This window comes from Rhinoderma darwinii (genome assembly GCF_050947455.1).
Source record: "Rhinoderma darwinii isolate aRhiDar2 chromosome 8 unlocalized genomic scaffold, aRhiDar2.hap1 SUPER_8_unloc_3, whole genome shotgun sequence".
In the NCBI taxonomy this organism is placed as follows: Eukaryota; Metazoa; Chordata; class Amphibia; order Anura; family Rhinodermatidae; genus Rhinoderma; species Rhinoderma darwinii.
The window spans coordinates 439,619-455,942 of record NW_027461826.1 but is presented as its reverse complement, the minus strand read 5'-3'; the positions used below and the strand labels follow the sequence as shown (position 1 = coordinate 455,942).

At 36.1% G+C, this 16,324-nt stretch overlaps 1 protein-coding gene across 1 annotated transcript in view; it reads right to left on the bottom strand.

Moving 5' to 3' along the window:
* The window catches only part of LOC142697920 (AF4/FMR2 family member 2-like), a gene marked incomplete at its 3' end in the record, with an annotated part of 383,807 nt that overhangs the window by 246,638 nt on the left and 120,845 nt on the right, over positions 1–16,324 (bottom strand). The window contains exons 2-3 of the mRNA XM_075847722.1: positions 5,110–5,230; positions 1,109–2,002 (exon numbers count right to left, since the gene is read on the bottom strand). Of these exons, the coding sequence (XP_075703837.1) occupies positions 1,109–2,002; positions 5,110–5,230 (1,015 nt within the window). The remainder of the gene's footprint in view (positions 1–1,108; positions 2,003–5,109; positions 5,231–16,324) is intronic.

Below are 16,324 nucleotides of genomic sequence, written 5' to 3'. Positions count from 1 at the left end.
CACACAATTAGAGAGAGTAACTAAGCCGTCAGTGATTATTAAGATGGCGATAGCCCCCCCGACATGTTTAGTTGCAGAAGCAACGTCCTCAGGGGATAACACGGGGCTAATCAAATGAACTCTTGTTCCCGAGCATTGACTTGTGTAAACGTGGCAACAATCAGCCGATGAACGAGCATACGCTCATTCATTGGCTGATCGCATCGTTTATGCAGCATGAAATATTATATTATCGTTGCCACAGCACATCTCCCTGTGATGTGCTGCTGACATGATGGAAATGTTTCGGAACGAGTGATTGTAGTAAAAATCACTCATCCCCATGCATTGCACCTTGTGAAAGGAGCAAACGAGCGCCGATCAATGAGCTGTCTCGTTGGTCGGTGCTTATTTACACAGCCCATGTCAGGCCGTGAAAAAAAGACCCTTAGATCAACTTGACTTTTTTGGAGGCCATTGGGTATAATGGGCCGATAATATGGCCTCCGAAAAAAACTGAGCAGAGCTGACAGTAGCCTAATAATTGCACCCATACAGCTAAATAGATGAGGTCGCCTTAAAGGGGTCTAACTTTTTTTTCCAGAAACAGCTTCTCTCTTGTAACTCTGTCTGGTATTTCTATTCAGCCCCATTCACTTAAATAAGGCTGAGCTATAATACCAGACATAGCTATGGATAAAGGTGGCGCTATTTCTATAAAAAAAAAAAAACACACATTTGTTTCTTTAAGTCCAGACAAAAATTAAGAAACTATACTTTTTATGCATGGTCTGCCTGGTTTGGCTTGGGTTTTAAAATTCAATAATTGATGCTGTCTGTGCCAATTTAAGTGTCCTGATGCCAACTTTACTATTAACATTGTGTCCTAGATTTCTTAACGAAAAAGATTTAGTCAATTATTGGCTATTTATCAACATGAAAATATTTATGTACTGTAAAAATAACATTTTCTTTCCTCAAGTAAACTGAAATGTTAAGTATTATGCAACGATATATATCGTAACAATAATCATATTATAACACGTGCTAAGACACTGGACATCGAAGCCATGATTTGCACAATCTGTAAACAAGCACAAAAAAATATATCATAAGGATAAGAACTTACTTCATTAGTTTGTGGGATACTAAGCTTTGGCAATTTGTTCTTGCTGACTGGTACGTTGACCTTTCCATCCAATATTGCTCCAAATGGCAGGCTGTTATATCCATCTTCAATTTCTGTTGGTGGCTTCAATTCAGGGGAGTCGTTTGGTACATGGTCTTGACCATCCATTGGTCTCACATACGCAGTTGGCTTTTGTTGAAGCATATTTGTCTTACTGTGAAGTGCTGGAGGAAAGTTTTGAGATGAAAGGCCATTGATTGCCAGTAAGAGAGATGTAGATGGGAGGGGAGACAAGGAGCCATGTCCTAAAAATTCCAAATCAACTGGTGACTTTAAATGACTGTTTTCTTTGTAAGAATGTTCTCCGCTTAATGTCTTTGAGTGATTATGTCTTCTTGAGTGAGAAGAGGAAGTTGCAGGAGTTGGTTCCTCAACAGTCACACTTTTAAGCTGGTCATTTTGGCAGTTGTAAAGGTCTTCATATCTTATCTGTGAGAGATCATGTGAAGAACTGTGTTTGGACCGGTTTGGTTGACTGTTGGCTTGACTGGACTGAGTACAAGAGGGATTATGCCCACTTGGGGGCCATTCTGTTCTTGATTTTCTAATTCCTTCATGCACAAGAGTAGAAATTGGTCCTAGGCCTGAAGGTGGAGGCATTGAGGAGGAGGAGGAGGAGGAATGGCTACTACTTTGGGGGCATTGTGCCACCCTATTTCTTTGCTCTAGGAAAACGTTCTGCTCATTTTTTTCAACTGCTGCTTGAGGAACAGAATTCTTGGGAATTCCTACAAGATGACTCTGGTTGGAGTGATTGGTTAATAAATCTTTCATTTCATCATAGTTTCCCAACGTGTTCTGGAGACGGTTTGTAAGAGCATCTCCTTTATTTGTCTGCATTTTAAAAAGAAGGAAATACAATTGTCATTTTCTGTATTTCTAAGCTCTTTGGCAGATGTATGTTCAAGCTGCAATGCTCCATTTATTAAACCCCCTCATAAAACAGAAAGAAAATGGGATTGTAGTGGGATACAGTCAAAATAATGCATATCGATACAGCACTTATACATCATTATCTATGAATTAAAACAATAATTTATGTAGCCAATATGTATGTAATGTAGCCAATTCCTCCCGATAACGCTCTAAAACTCGGTTTATTATTACGGCAATAAGCCCTGATACAGTATATGAAAAGGGATTGTCTACAGCAGGCAACCCCTTAGTTGGGACAGGAGAATTGCTTACAGCTTTATTTTTTATCCACTACCACGTTTTTTAATGCAGTCACCTAAAGAAAATTTGTCACCGTCTTTTTTTTTTATTTTTTTAATTAAAGCAAACCTCCAGTGATAAAAAAACAGAACATGTACTTACAGTGCATGTAATAAAACTGCTATAATAAAAGCACTTTCATGTTGGTATAGGGGTATTACTCACAGCCCTTAGTCTTACTAGCTTTATTTTTAACACACTCCCACCTTTTGTAGAAGAGTCACCTATAGAAAACTTATTTTACAAGACATGTAATAAAACTCTTGGGTCTAAGCCGTAATATGTTTTATTCTTGTTTCAGGCTGTGTCCACCACTAATTTTGAAGAGACTGTTATAGTAGATATTTAGGTACTGCCTTGCCAGAACCTTACTTCACAATCACATCGCTACAGAGCTATCTCCTCACACTGTTTGGTGTGAGAGCATGTCCATTCCTTCATGGTGTGCCTGTCTTTTTCTCTGAAAATGTTTTGTTGCACCAAAGAGGAAGCAGTATGGTTATGACAATAATAGGTCACTCACACTGCCGACAGGAATATGAGGGGAGGGTTAGGAGAGCTCGATGAACACACCCAGGCTTGAAACCTAAGAGAGTAGGCAGGAAGACCAGACTGCCGTCCAGTGAGATATTCATTTTTTTGCATTTTATTAAATTTTAAAACGTAACTAAGTGTCTTGAAATAACAGATATTGACAGGTTAGGAGAAAAAGACAATGAACTTTGGAGGAAAAGACTTTATACTTTGGCATGGTCAGCTTCTTTGATAATGCACCATTAGTCAATAAAGACAGACAAATAAAGCAAGATAGCGGAAATCTTGTGTGTTCTTGGCTATCATTTCAAAGTTTAATTTTAAGGAGTAGAGAAGGGCTGCGGCTGCTATTAAATATGGTATAATCCAGTTCTACGATGCAAAAATACATGGGTTTGTCCTTTATATTTTAACTTTTTGACAATTTCTGTTCACTTCCATGAGTATTGTATAACATTCCTGTTATTAATCAATACATAGAATCGCCAAGCAAACCATAGTTGGAATAATTACAATGATTTTTGAAAGCACACCATTGGATTATTGTTATGATCGTACAGCCATGCAATTATATCAATTTTGTGGATTTATCCAACGTTAAAAGAGAGCGGCATATTTACAACTTACAGTTGAGAGAACAAGGGCAAGAAATCATTGTTACTTACTAACAGGCCCAAGGTTTTGTCATTTTTAGTGGCAGAAATTACATTTAGCTAAGCCAAGAATAAGCTCTTTGTTTATAAGCTGTCTCCTTCAACAGAGTTGCACAATGTACCATTTGGGAAACAGCCAAACATAGGCTCTCTCTATTCAACCTCCACACTGAAAACAAGAGGATACTATTGTGCTGGGAACATAGCAAGAGGACTTATCCAGCACTTTTTAAACACTTGCCTATTTGTTCTGTTCCCTCGTACACAGTTTAACTCATTATCAAGAAATAAAACAACCATCAGTACAGACTAAAGTTAGTTAGCTCTCTGCTAAGAGTTATGGTGAGTAATGATTTCAAGTGCATTTTTTGTAGTGGTTTACTATACTGCACCTGATCTCGACTATGAAAATAGTATGTTTTGTCTATTACATTACAGGTATCTAATTCACTGGTGTAAACTTGTATTGGTATTCTTGAAATATTACATTGGTTTTCTACATGATATAATAGAGCATTTAGATCTGGGGCCATAAGGGTATACTTACACAGAGTGGCTAATAGTGCGAGAAAGAGCAGCAAAATCCCATGCACATGAATATATATATATATATATATATATATATATATATATATATATATACATATATATGTATATATATATATATATATATATATATATATACATAGAAATATATATATATATATATATATATATATGTATATATATATATATATATATATATATATATACATATAAATATATATATGGTTTTTTGGTTTATATATATATATATATATATGTATGTGTGTATATATATATACACGTGTGTGTATGTATATATATATATATATATATATATATATATATATATATATATATATATATATTGTAAGTGTACATCCACCTTTAATTTTACAATTGTCATAGAAATTGATTTACATAAATAATAAACCCTGCAAATTCATTTTCCACGTGTCTTGGAACTGGGTTCACCCTGTTTAGTAGACACGAGCTGCATTAACAATTGTACAGACTTTAGAACCTAAATCTCCCAGTGTTTATAAAAGAGGGCATACCTGTTCCCTCTTATATAGTTAGCTTCCAATGTGAATAGATGTACTGTTTCCATTTCTCCCATAGACTTACCCCCTGACTCTATAAATATCCTTTCAATAGCAGTTGACCACTTAAGAGGAAACAAGGACAAGGGTCCCCCATTCTAGCAACTAGTGGGGTTCTCTGCATTCAGACCACCACTGTAGACCACCAACAAGGATAGGTGGTAAATAGTTTTTTTTGTGGGAAAACTCTTATTCTCTAGGATGGGATGTAGTACTCATGAGAGCAGTATTGTCCTGACTGTTGGTCGGCTCATATTTTTATCACGTATAAAGTTTCAGCTATTCCCATGAAGCCATGTGTGGGGTTATAAACTGATTTAAAAAAAATTACAATTTATGCATAATTTATTAATAAATGAATGAATAAATGATAGTAAAGAATAAGAATCATTCTAATCTGATCAATCAGGCTTACCTTGTATGGCTCCCCAAACAGATTAAATCCAGAGGCAAAAAGGTCTTCATCCTGCTGAACTTCTTGATTTCTTCGTTCCCATTCTTTTCTTTTGAGGGCATTTCGGTCTTGTTCATAGTGACTGGTAAAGACAGCAGAGAAAAAAAAATATGAAGCATTCTTTACTTTGAAAAGATCAGGCCTGCAGAATACTATTGGTAACATGTCACTCATATTGTATGCCCTGACACAGCACTGTCAACCCTTATTATACTGGCAAATCGTATTTATTTATGTACTGCAAATACTTAACCCAATGTTTGTTAGCAGTCAAATGAAATAATGCATGTATAGTGGAAAGCTGTTCTGCTGTTATTTACCATCGTTTTCGGAATAAAAAATGCACTGAATGAGAGATAACAACTAAGTTTAGATGGAGAAGGAATAAATAAAGATGATTTCTGAATAATGCAAAGAGGTCACTACATTGTTATACTCACGGTTAGAAACCCACACACTTGTCACACTTGCTCACTCTATATGGAAATCACTCACCGTCATTAGAATAAGCTATTTGTTACTCTCACAAGCGCCATTGATGACTGTTACACTTGGTTTACCTCTCACACATGCACAATTTGCCAATCACACAGTAATACATAGACTAATTGGTATTATACTCAAACAAATCACATAACATGCATATAACAATAGCTGAAGAGTCTGAAGAAAAAGCTACCGCGGCACAATTGGGTGGGAGTCTTAAGTGGAAGAAATACAATCAGATCAAAGTTGTCAATTGTGGATAGCCCGATAGTGGTAGGCATCGGGGGAAAGAAGTATCGGGCGTGTCGGATTTCAATATGTAATTATCTATTTAACTAATCCTTTTCATACTCATAACATTTCATAACTATCTATCTATCTATCTATCTATCTATCTATCTATCTATCTATCTATCTATCTATCTGTCTGTCTGTCTGTCTGTCTATCTATCTATCTATCTATCTATCTATCTATCTATCTATCTATCTATCTATCCGTTCGTCCGTCCATCTGACTATCTATCTATCTATCTATCTATCTATCTATCTATCTATCTATCTATCTATCTATCTATCTATCTATCTCATGCATCTAATCTATCTATCTATCTATCTATCTATCTATCTATCTATCTATCTATCTATCTATCTATCTATCTATCTATCATCTATCTATCTATCTATCTATCTATCTATCTATCTATCTATCATCTATCTATCTATCTATCATCTATCTATCTATTCGTCCGTCCATCTGACTATCTATCTATCTATCATCTATCTATCTATCTATCTATCTATCTATCTATCTATCTATCTATCTATCTATCTATCTATCTATCTATCTATCTATCTATCTATCTGTTCGTCCATCTGACTATCTATCTATCTATCTATCTATCTGTTCGTCAGTCCATCTGACTATCTATCATCTATCTATCTATCTATCTATCTATCTATCTATCTATCTATCTATCTATCTATCTATCTATCTATCTATCTATCTATCTATCTATCATCTATCTGTCTATCTATCTATCTATCTATCTATCTATCTATCTATCTATCTATCTATCTATCTATCTATCTATCTATCTATCATCTATCTATCTATCTATCTATCTATCTATCTATCTATCTATCTATCTATCTATCTATCTATCTATCTATCATCTATCTGTCTGTCTGTCTATCTATCTGTCTATCTCTCCATCTTTTATCATTTTTGTTTTGAAGGGGCAACAAGGTCATTAAACAGGTATTTTACAACATATATTACATTACGGTACTACAATCTGGTAAATAAATATATAACTAAACAAACACTGATAAATATTCTCCCTTTATCAAATATCTCCCTTTTACTTCTACTGAACGAATTAGGGAAAAAAAAGACTAAAACCTAGACCACAGGGATTGCACTATCCTTGTTTAGAGATATGTTGTCTCTAATTCAATGAGACAATATTCTAGAAGACAGTCCAGGCTGCCAAATGTCACTTATCCCCTACTCACTGCACTCCCCAAGCCTGACAGACCATGACTTTTATTTCACATTTGACAAGCAGCAAGATACACAGGTAGACACTGTGTCTCAGCAATATCTCTACATGTACCAGAGGATACTGTATGTATAGTAACATATGATGCTGTTTACCACAGATGTAGAGGAATTAAATTTGTAATTTAAGTAATTTAAATGCTAGGTAAAGCTGTTATAATGCATCATGACATCACGATGAGCTATGCCATAGGACAAACTAAGGCTCAATTCACACTGAACATAGTATACTGTTGGCGCATATGCCATATATGTTGACATGCTTATTGGTACCTGCCTATAGGCAAACATCTGATATACTATATTTTTGGCTGGGATATATGGGGATCCCGCAGCCCCAACTGTATTGAATAGTTTAGTTTATTGCACTTTTTATTACAGACGTATAAAAAAACATACAGCGCAGTATACTTTTTTAAGGCAGTCTATGACAGACGTATGCAACTATATAGGCATTAAGCTGAATACGTCTGTCTATATGTTCAGCGGTACCTTTTCAAACAATTCAGTCGAACATTAACTCAACATTTTACATTTTGCACATTTTGCCTTAGTTCTGCTACATCCTCGACATGTACATTTTCTATCCCAAATATACAGTATATATAGCTACATGCATAAGATATATTTTTTATTTTACAATTGTAGCAGAGCTGAATTTGTCATTTACGTCACTTCTTTGAGCATCTCGATGAATAACAGATATGTAAACGACTTATTATATAACAACAAACATCTGCATTTGACAAATTTAGCTCTGCTACATCTGTACTTTTTTAATGCTCCATATAATAAGCACCTCAGGCATCCCTGTCTCTTGTAATATATTTATTTCATTGGTAAATTAATATTTCACTTGCCTCTATGGCGGCAAATACTGTGGAAGTCAAGGGCTGTAAACAAACGCTCTCAGAGCCAAAATGCTCCCTCTCGCTGTTTATCTTTTTTTTTGTTCGTGACCCTTTTTTTTCTTTTTATAAAGAACAGTTAATACTCAGATCGTGAGCGATAATATATTTAATCTCCATAGAGCTCCACTGCTGTTGGAAGATAACCAGTGTGGAATACATGACTATTCCCTTCAAGCTCAGCATGGCGTGCTCCTGAAATCTTCACATGGAGAGATATAATGAGGAATGAACTGTTCGTTGCTGAGTCTTTAGCTGTGTATAAAGTCACTGATTTCTGACTGAAACCACAATTACTAATTTGAAGCACCAGCTAATTAAAACCACAGCTATGTATTTAGCCTCTTGTTATACCTACTGCAGTTTATAATTATGAGGACCTCTTTATCTACTCAATTAAAGTTCTTATGAATCAGAAAACCTGTATTTGATCCTGTAAATGTACTGAGCAGTGGGAATTAATGTAATGTAACATTTAATGGCTTAGGTGCCTGTGCCTCGTAACTGCTACTGCTTTGCATTGTGTGCATATTTACGTTACTTACAAAGCATCCCGCACCTTATTAGACTATTAGATTCCTTTTATATGTACTATTAGGTCTCATGTACTGAACCTTGTGCTTTGAAGATGTGTAGAGGCAAACAGAGTCACTAATATTAGGTCAATGCACATATCATATGCACAGACCCTGTATTATGCCACAAAGGGTGTGCACGGTCCGTGATTACGGCACGGACGGCCGCGGAGCGTCATCCGCGGGTCATCCACAAATCATGGACTGCAAATGAGCCCGGACTGCAAATGTGGCCCGCATAATGACTTGTCCTATTTTTATGCGATCCGGGCTCCCGGCTTATGCACAGACCGTGGAAACCATGGTCGTGTGCATGGGCCCATAGAAATGAAAGGGTCCACAATTCATCCGCATTTTTGCGGATGAATTGCGGACGCAAAAACACGTTCGTGTGCATGAGGCTTTAGGCTGGGTTCCCACAGTTCAGATTTGCGGCATATTTTGCATGCATTTTTTAAGTCAAAACCAGAAATGGCTTCAGGAGAGCAGACCTATAAGGCCCTTCTTTATATATTTTTTCTGTTTAGGTTCTGTTCCTGGTTTTAGCTTAAAAATTACATGCAAAAACTGCAGCAAATCTTCACTGTGTGAACCCAGCCTTAGAACAAACTTTTATATCAAATTGGACATCCTCAGAGATACCTGTGTATAGGCAGGGCCGGCCTTAGGGGTGAGCGACCAGTGCCATTGAACAGGGCACATCGCTCCAGCAGGTAGAAGGGGGCGCTGCGCAGGCTCCCTTCCCCTATTTGTTTCAGAAGCGCCCAGGCCCATCGACTCAGCAGTCGCCTTTCCGCCCGGGCGCTTCTTAACTCAGTAGCGTCGCTACCGCTGTAGCGGCCGTAGCGGCTGCTAGCGGCGACACTGGACATGAGGACGCCCGTGCTGCCCATTAAAATGGGGCCCCTCCATTGTCGGCGGAGCTGCTTGCAGCCACTACGGCTGCTACAGAGGTAGCGACGACCCTATAGCAGAGCAGGGAGGTATCTCCCTGCTCTGCTAACTATTAGCGCCACTGTAGCTCCCTGAAGGAGCGGAATCCCCGTGTGGCCGGGGATTCCGTTCCTGGACGGAGCGCTTGATGTCAGGAGCTTCTGCTGTAGTGGAATCCCTGATGGTGTGACCGGGGATTCCACTCCAGGAGAAGCCAGTGACATCACTGTCCATAAATGGACACAGACGACATGGGTTTCACCTGGAGTGGAATCCACGGTCACAGCGCCGGCAATGTTGTGGATGGGGATTTCGCTTCAGGATTATCTATCTATCTATCTATCTATCCTCAATCTATTGTTTATTATTTAAATACTTTATGGTAATGTAAGTCTTATATCTATTGGTACAACAATGCACTGGTAAAAAAACAACAACACTTAGCTGTAAATTGTATACAATGTTATTAAATCATACTAATCTAACATCTAATGATACATTAATATACAGATGTATCCACCCTCCCTTACCTTTTCTTGAATTTGGTTAAGGACTATAATTTCTCATGAAACAAATTCAATACAATATCGCCACATTCTAGCAAAACCTTTGACGGGCTGCAATTCTCATCCACTGGGTGGCCACAAATAGACACATATAGCATAGACATCTCGTGACAGAGTATCACAAAATCATGTTTTTTTTCAAAACTGGTCATCAAATGTCACATGTATCAGAATATGTTGAGATATGAAGAAATGTAAGAAAGGACACATCTGTTATTATACCTAAAAACATAATGAAATTTTATTTACCTTTTTTGGGACTAAGGACCAGAAATTATTTGTTATGACATTTATTAACCATTTATTCGTTGTAAAAAATGTTTAGGAAATCCTTTACCAATCAATATTTAAAAAAAAACATTTCTTGACATATCCACGGCAATTACATGCAATTTTACATGCACGGGGTTAAGGCTTTCAACACTTTGTAAAAATAAAAAAAAACATCTTAAAAACTAGTTTTTTATGGTGTTTTTTACTAACAGTGTGTTTTACTACCTGCATTTTTTGAGGTGGTGTTTTTTACATTGCAAATCATCTGATTCAATAAACATGTGATGCAGATTCTTTGCAGCACATGCTTTTTTCTGAAAAAAACACCACCAAAAAACGCCATAAGAAACGCAATACACATTGACATTTATGTTTATTTGAAGAGGATACAAGAGGGGAAAAAAAACTATGGATGTCTACGGGACAAAAACTTTAAAGTCATGAAAAAACCACCAAAGCCAAGCTTGCTTGATTTTGGAAAAATTCCACTGAGCCCAAAAATTCAAAAACAAGGTCACCTAAAAAAAAAAATGTTCGTAGGGTATCTTATATTTGGCCATTGACTTCAAGATAACATCTGGCAGCAGCATTTTTTGCCATTAAAATGGCATTAAAAAACATCAGGAAAACTCCACCAAAAAGGCGGCATTTTTTTTTATGCCATTTTACTATGTGTTTTTAGAAAAACATAAAAAGTAGACAAAATTTCTCCAAAACATAGCCAGAGGCGCAAACATTGGTACTTTTGAGATAATTGTTCAAGCTGTTCTGGGTAATACTTCATCATCAGCGGATCCCCTGATGAATTCATATCTTGTAGTCATATGTAATACATAGATCTCCAGTATTTTACAATAACAACAAGAAAAGTCGCACGGAAGAACTTTATTTACTTGAATTTTTTTACAAATAAAAGGAAAAAATATTATTTTAGCCAATTACATCTAATAAAAGATGGAATATCTAGTAGCCAACACATCCGATTAGCTGATATATTAAAAAGAACTGAAATTCCCCAATTAAAAATGAGTATTGAATTCAATTATACAGCTGACACAAGTGCCACTTTGTCACATGACACTTGCTAACGCCTCTGGAGTACTTGTTCTCTGGCTCGGAGCATCTCCACCAAGTAAATCAGCAAATTAAATTGTCACTTGTCAATTGTTGGTTTTCATCAAATAAAGTGTTCTGTCGTACTGTACATCTATCATATGTTGTGGAATCTCGAGGCACTGAGACACATTGTAATAGAAGTAGCACCCAAAGTGAACAGATTGCTATTGCGCCATATAGTCTGATGCCCCACTGAAGTGACAATTACTACAACTGTGTTAGAAAAAAAACTGTTTTTTTAAAACGGACAGGGTTGCAGAGAGGTGCGTCATGAGACCGCTTTGCGTCTTCTCTGGTTCTAAGGATTCTTTCTGTTTCTGAGTAATTCATAGGCTTCAGTAATTGATCAAAAACGGACTGCATCCACCACATATTTATGAGACAAGTGCACTATAAAACTGCACAAAATGCATTTATCTTATTGCACAAAGCTTATATCTATAATGTCTAAACACCACATAAAGAAAAGTGGACTTGGAAAGTGCTTTTAAATCAATAGGAAATGTTGCTTATATGGAACAAAGTCATTTGTACATATAATTCAACCATATTGATTACACGTGTAATAAGAAAAACTGAGCGCTGTTGGAAATCAGTAATCGCTGTGTGTAGCCCATATGTACAGTACTACATTTCTATATTCAAAAAAGATTAGAGATTTTTATTATACTATTATATTGTGGATATTTAATAATAATATGTTATGGTAATTTCTTGCATTATACCTCCCACATATCATCTAGTTAATTACCAATACTTTCATTAGTTTAAGTTTTATCTTAATAATAGTGCGGTACAGAGTGCCACTAAGTCTATTTTATTGGGCTTTAATGAATCCACTAAACAATTTATAACAGTTAATCTGATTAAACACATCTTTATCAAGAGCTTCATATTAAAAAGAGAATCGGGTTGTTTAGGACATCGAAAGTTAAAGGGGTTGTGCAGAAATACAAAAATATGGCTACTTTCTTCCAAAAACAACATCAAGCTTATCCACAGGTGTTGTGTGGTATTGGTGTTCAGCCCTATTTACTTTAATAGAAAATTTTTTTCTCTAATCCTGTACAACCCCTTTAATGATGATTATGGGCACCCATACATTTACTCCAAAATGCTCATTGATAATGGTATATGTTGTGTACATAGAGGGGGCTATCTAGCAAAAATCAAACAAATACAACCTCCCCAAAACTAGTGCTGTCTTATGCCCCCATTTCCAAAGAGGAGAGTTCTGCACTTGGTCACCATTCCCACTTTTCATCACTTTTAGTACATAAGGGCACACTTATCCTATGACCAGTTCCCTTCTTGCTGCCATTCAAGTGGCTGTGGAAAATAGTAACCTTATTAAACGGGGATCTGTTGTAATCTATAGGGAAACCTGGCAGTAAGTGTTAAATATCCCTACAATTCCGCCACAGGGAAAGTAAAGGGTAAATAAACGTTCAACAAACTTCTGACAAGTCATAGTGACATGTCAGAAGTTTTGATTGGTGGGGGTCCAAGCTCTGAGACCCCCACCAATCACTAAAACGAAGTGGCAGATGCGCTTGCTTGAGCGCTCAGCCGCTTGGTTTCTGTTTTGCTTTTTCAGGAAATTGATGTAGCGGTGTACAGACTCAATAGAAAGTCTATGGGCCCGTACACGGCTACATCAGCTTTCCGTAAAAAGCAAAACAGAAACGAAGCGGCTGAGCGCTCACACGAGTGCTTCTGCCGCTTCGTTTTAGTTATTGATGGGGGTCTCAGTGCTTGGACCTCCACCAATCAAAACTTCTGACATGTCACTATGACATGTCAGAAGTTTGTTGAACGTTTAGTTACCCTTTAGGCATTACACAGTGCATATTCAAATGAATGGGTTATCCATGTAATGCAAGACAAGATTGGACAGGCCCTCAAGAGTGAAAGACGCTCTGTGTTGTGACCAATAGATGAGGATCCTGGAGAGAAGACCACCATGTATTAACTCAGAATTCCCTAATAGGGTGTACGAAACTGGGAGTTCTAAACTAGTCAACCCCTTTAAGGTTTACAAAAGCCTTGGGACCTTTCTCAACTTCTACACTTCCATGGGTACTATAGCGGGTGCAGCGCCTACATCTACTGTTCTCTAAGATATGTATGCCCATTCTTCAAGCTATTTGAAGTTAAAAGGATAAGGTTATGCTAACATGAATTTGTAAAAGCATACTCTTTACAAGCAAAAATATATAGTATAATTTCCATTATCTTTTCTTTCATTAGCCTTTTCTAGACTTCTAGACTAATTTAGATGAACCTGACAATCACAGTTTTCTAAGCTGTTGTAGTGTCTTCACTTGACTTATATTCTAAAAAAAACTTTTAATGGCCCACTCAAAAATTCAACAAATCACCTGCAGAATATTAAGGAAACCTTCAAAATATGACCTATTGGGGGGTACATGAGTCCAATGATTAAAGCGCACCAATTGTTGAGTTAACTACAGTATATAAGAAGTAGTGTTACAATTGCAATATTTTTTTGACAGTTTTTGAAGTATTGTAAATATTTTCTTTTACATTTTTTTATATATTCCCATATACCTTTTCCAAATTTGTATTTGTACACTGACCTCTTATAAATAAAAAATATTAGTTATTACTATTGCATTTTACCCATTGTCCTGAAGACTCATTAGCAGGATGTAGGCTGCCATTTATCCTACCCTATATTATATCACTGGACTGCAGATTACTAGCTGTTGTAAAGCATAAGGGGCTGCATAAATTACAGAAAGACAAGTGCTGGTTTTGCTTATAGTAACCAATTAATTCAGATTTTCAATTTTCCAGTTCGAAAATACAATCAGTAGTCTGAATGGTTGTAATATTCAACATATAGGAAGCATACAAATGTTCATTGAGCTAACTATCATTGTCTCAGGCAAAGTTATTAAAAAAAATGTTGGATGTATGTATATGAGAAGAATTACTTATTTTAAATACACCCAGCCACATTGCCTTTGGCACTCTCAACCATGAAGACGAAACTCACGCCCCTGGCAATAAGAATCTCTTAACTACCGACTCTATGTAAGTATATTTCAATAAAGCCTCTTTTCTTACAGTTCTAAAAATAAGTCAACCAACGACTTCTCACTATGCCAAAAACACGAGATTAAATTATCTGCACAGTACAGTCCCTTAGAGACCTATGTGCAATTTATAAACGTTATTTAACATGTACTGTGACCTCAGGAATGTACATCTGATGTTCAGTCAAATATGACCATGTGACGTGAACAAAAATGCTGCAGAATTATTTTAGCCACAGAATAAAAATTCACATATTTTATATTCATCTGGAACAATTTTGATGAACTGGAAAAAAAAAGAACCTGATACACGGCCACTCAATAACACACAATTGAATGATTCATACCAAGACCGTATGGGAAGAAATAGGTCTAGAAGATAAGATGACAAGAACGGGAGGGGGGGGGGGTAAATGAGACACATATCTAAATAAGACATTTTTAGTTTTGTGTAGCATTGGATAATGTTGCTTCATGTGTTTAGTTATCATTTTGCTTATTTTTTAGAGAAGTCAGGCCACATATTTTGAAAATGGAAGAAACCATGACTGCAAGATCAGACTACACAGGGTCTGTTCCTAATCTGTTATATTGGAGACTCATAAGTCTGCCTAGGAGCTGCACACACAAAACAATAGGACTATAAGGCTATTTTCAGAGTTGCTTAATTTTGTTTTCTTTTTGCAGTTTAGAGCAATAAAAAAAAAGGTGCACATACCCTCTAAGCAGTTTATCATTATATTGGGATAGGTTCACTTTAAAGTGAAGCTCTATCTTTAATCATATTAGGACAATAGTAATTATGATGTCACTTATTTTTCCATTTGTTTAACTATGTGCAATGTATAAGAAATGTTGTTGATATATGGAAACAGCCAACAAGTAGGCTAATGGCAGTTTTTGAATGTTCCAATTTCTGTATTATTATGTATGTCTATTTTTATTTTTTACTTCGAGTGCACAATTATTTAATGTGCTGTGGGTATGACGGTCTTAATAGCCCCTATAGATCTGTCACTAATGCACACATATCCAGGACATTTTGGTCCACTTTTGACTAACATTGGTGCAATAATCGGCAAGTGTAAAAATCTAATTTCTTTGTAATATATCTTTATAATATGGTTTGCTTTTCTCGATTGATATTTAGAAATAGTCAACAAGTAGTTACTCTTAACAGTTTACTGCATAGAAAAAAAACAGTAGCCACCACAAATATTTTTCTGTTGATGGATCTTATTATAAAGGCTTTATTGTTTTTCTAATTGTCGATTATGTAGTTTAATATATATTCATTAACACATACAAAAACATTGATCAGGCCTACAGGGGGTACATTTGTCCATAAGCTAGCTAGACCGACAAGAGGTCATCCTTATATATAGAGACCCAAAACAATAATTCTAGATTCATCAACAGCAGCTTGTTGATGTTTTTTTTTTTTTTTTATGTAGAAGGAAATTGTTCTATGTTACATAGTGTAAACTGAATAGACAATGTTGGTCAAAGGTCGAGTCTTATTTTAAGGGTATTTTTTGGAAATAAAACGGTTGTTCAGTCAAGTAGGATGGGTTGACCAGAGCAAAAAGATTGCAACACTATATTAACTGGAAAATAAAATTCATATAGACATTCATATATTTATACAAAATCATTTAGATGAAATGGGAAACCTGGCCACTGAGTAAAATACAAT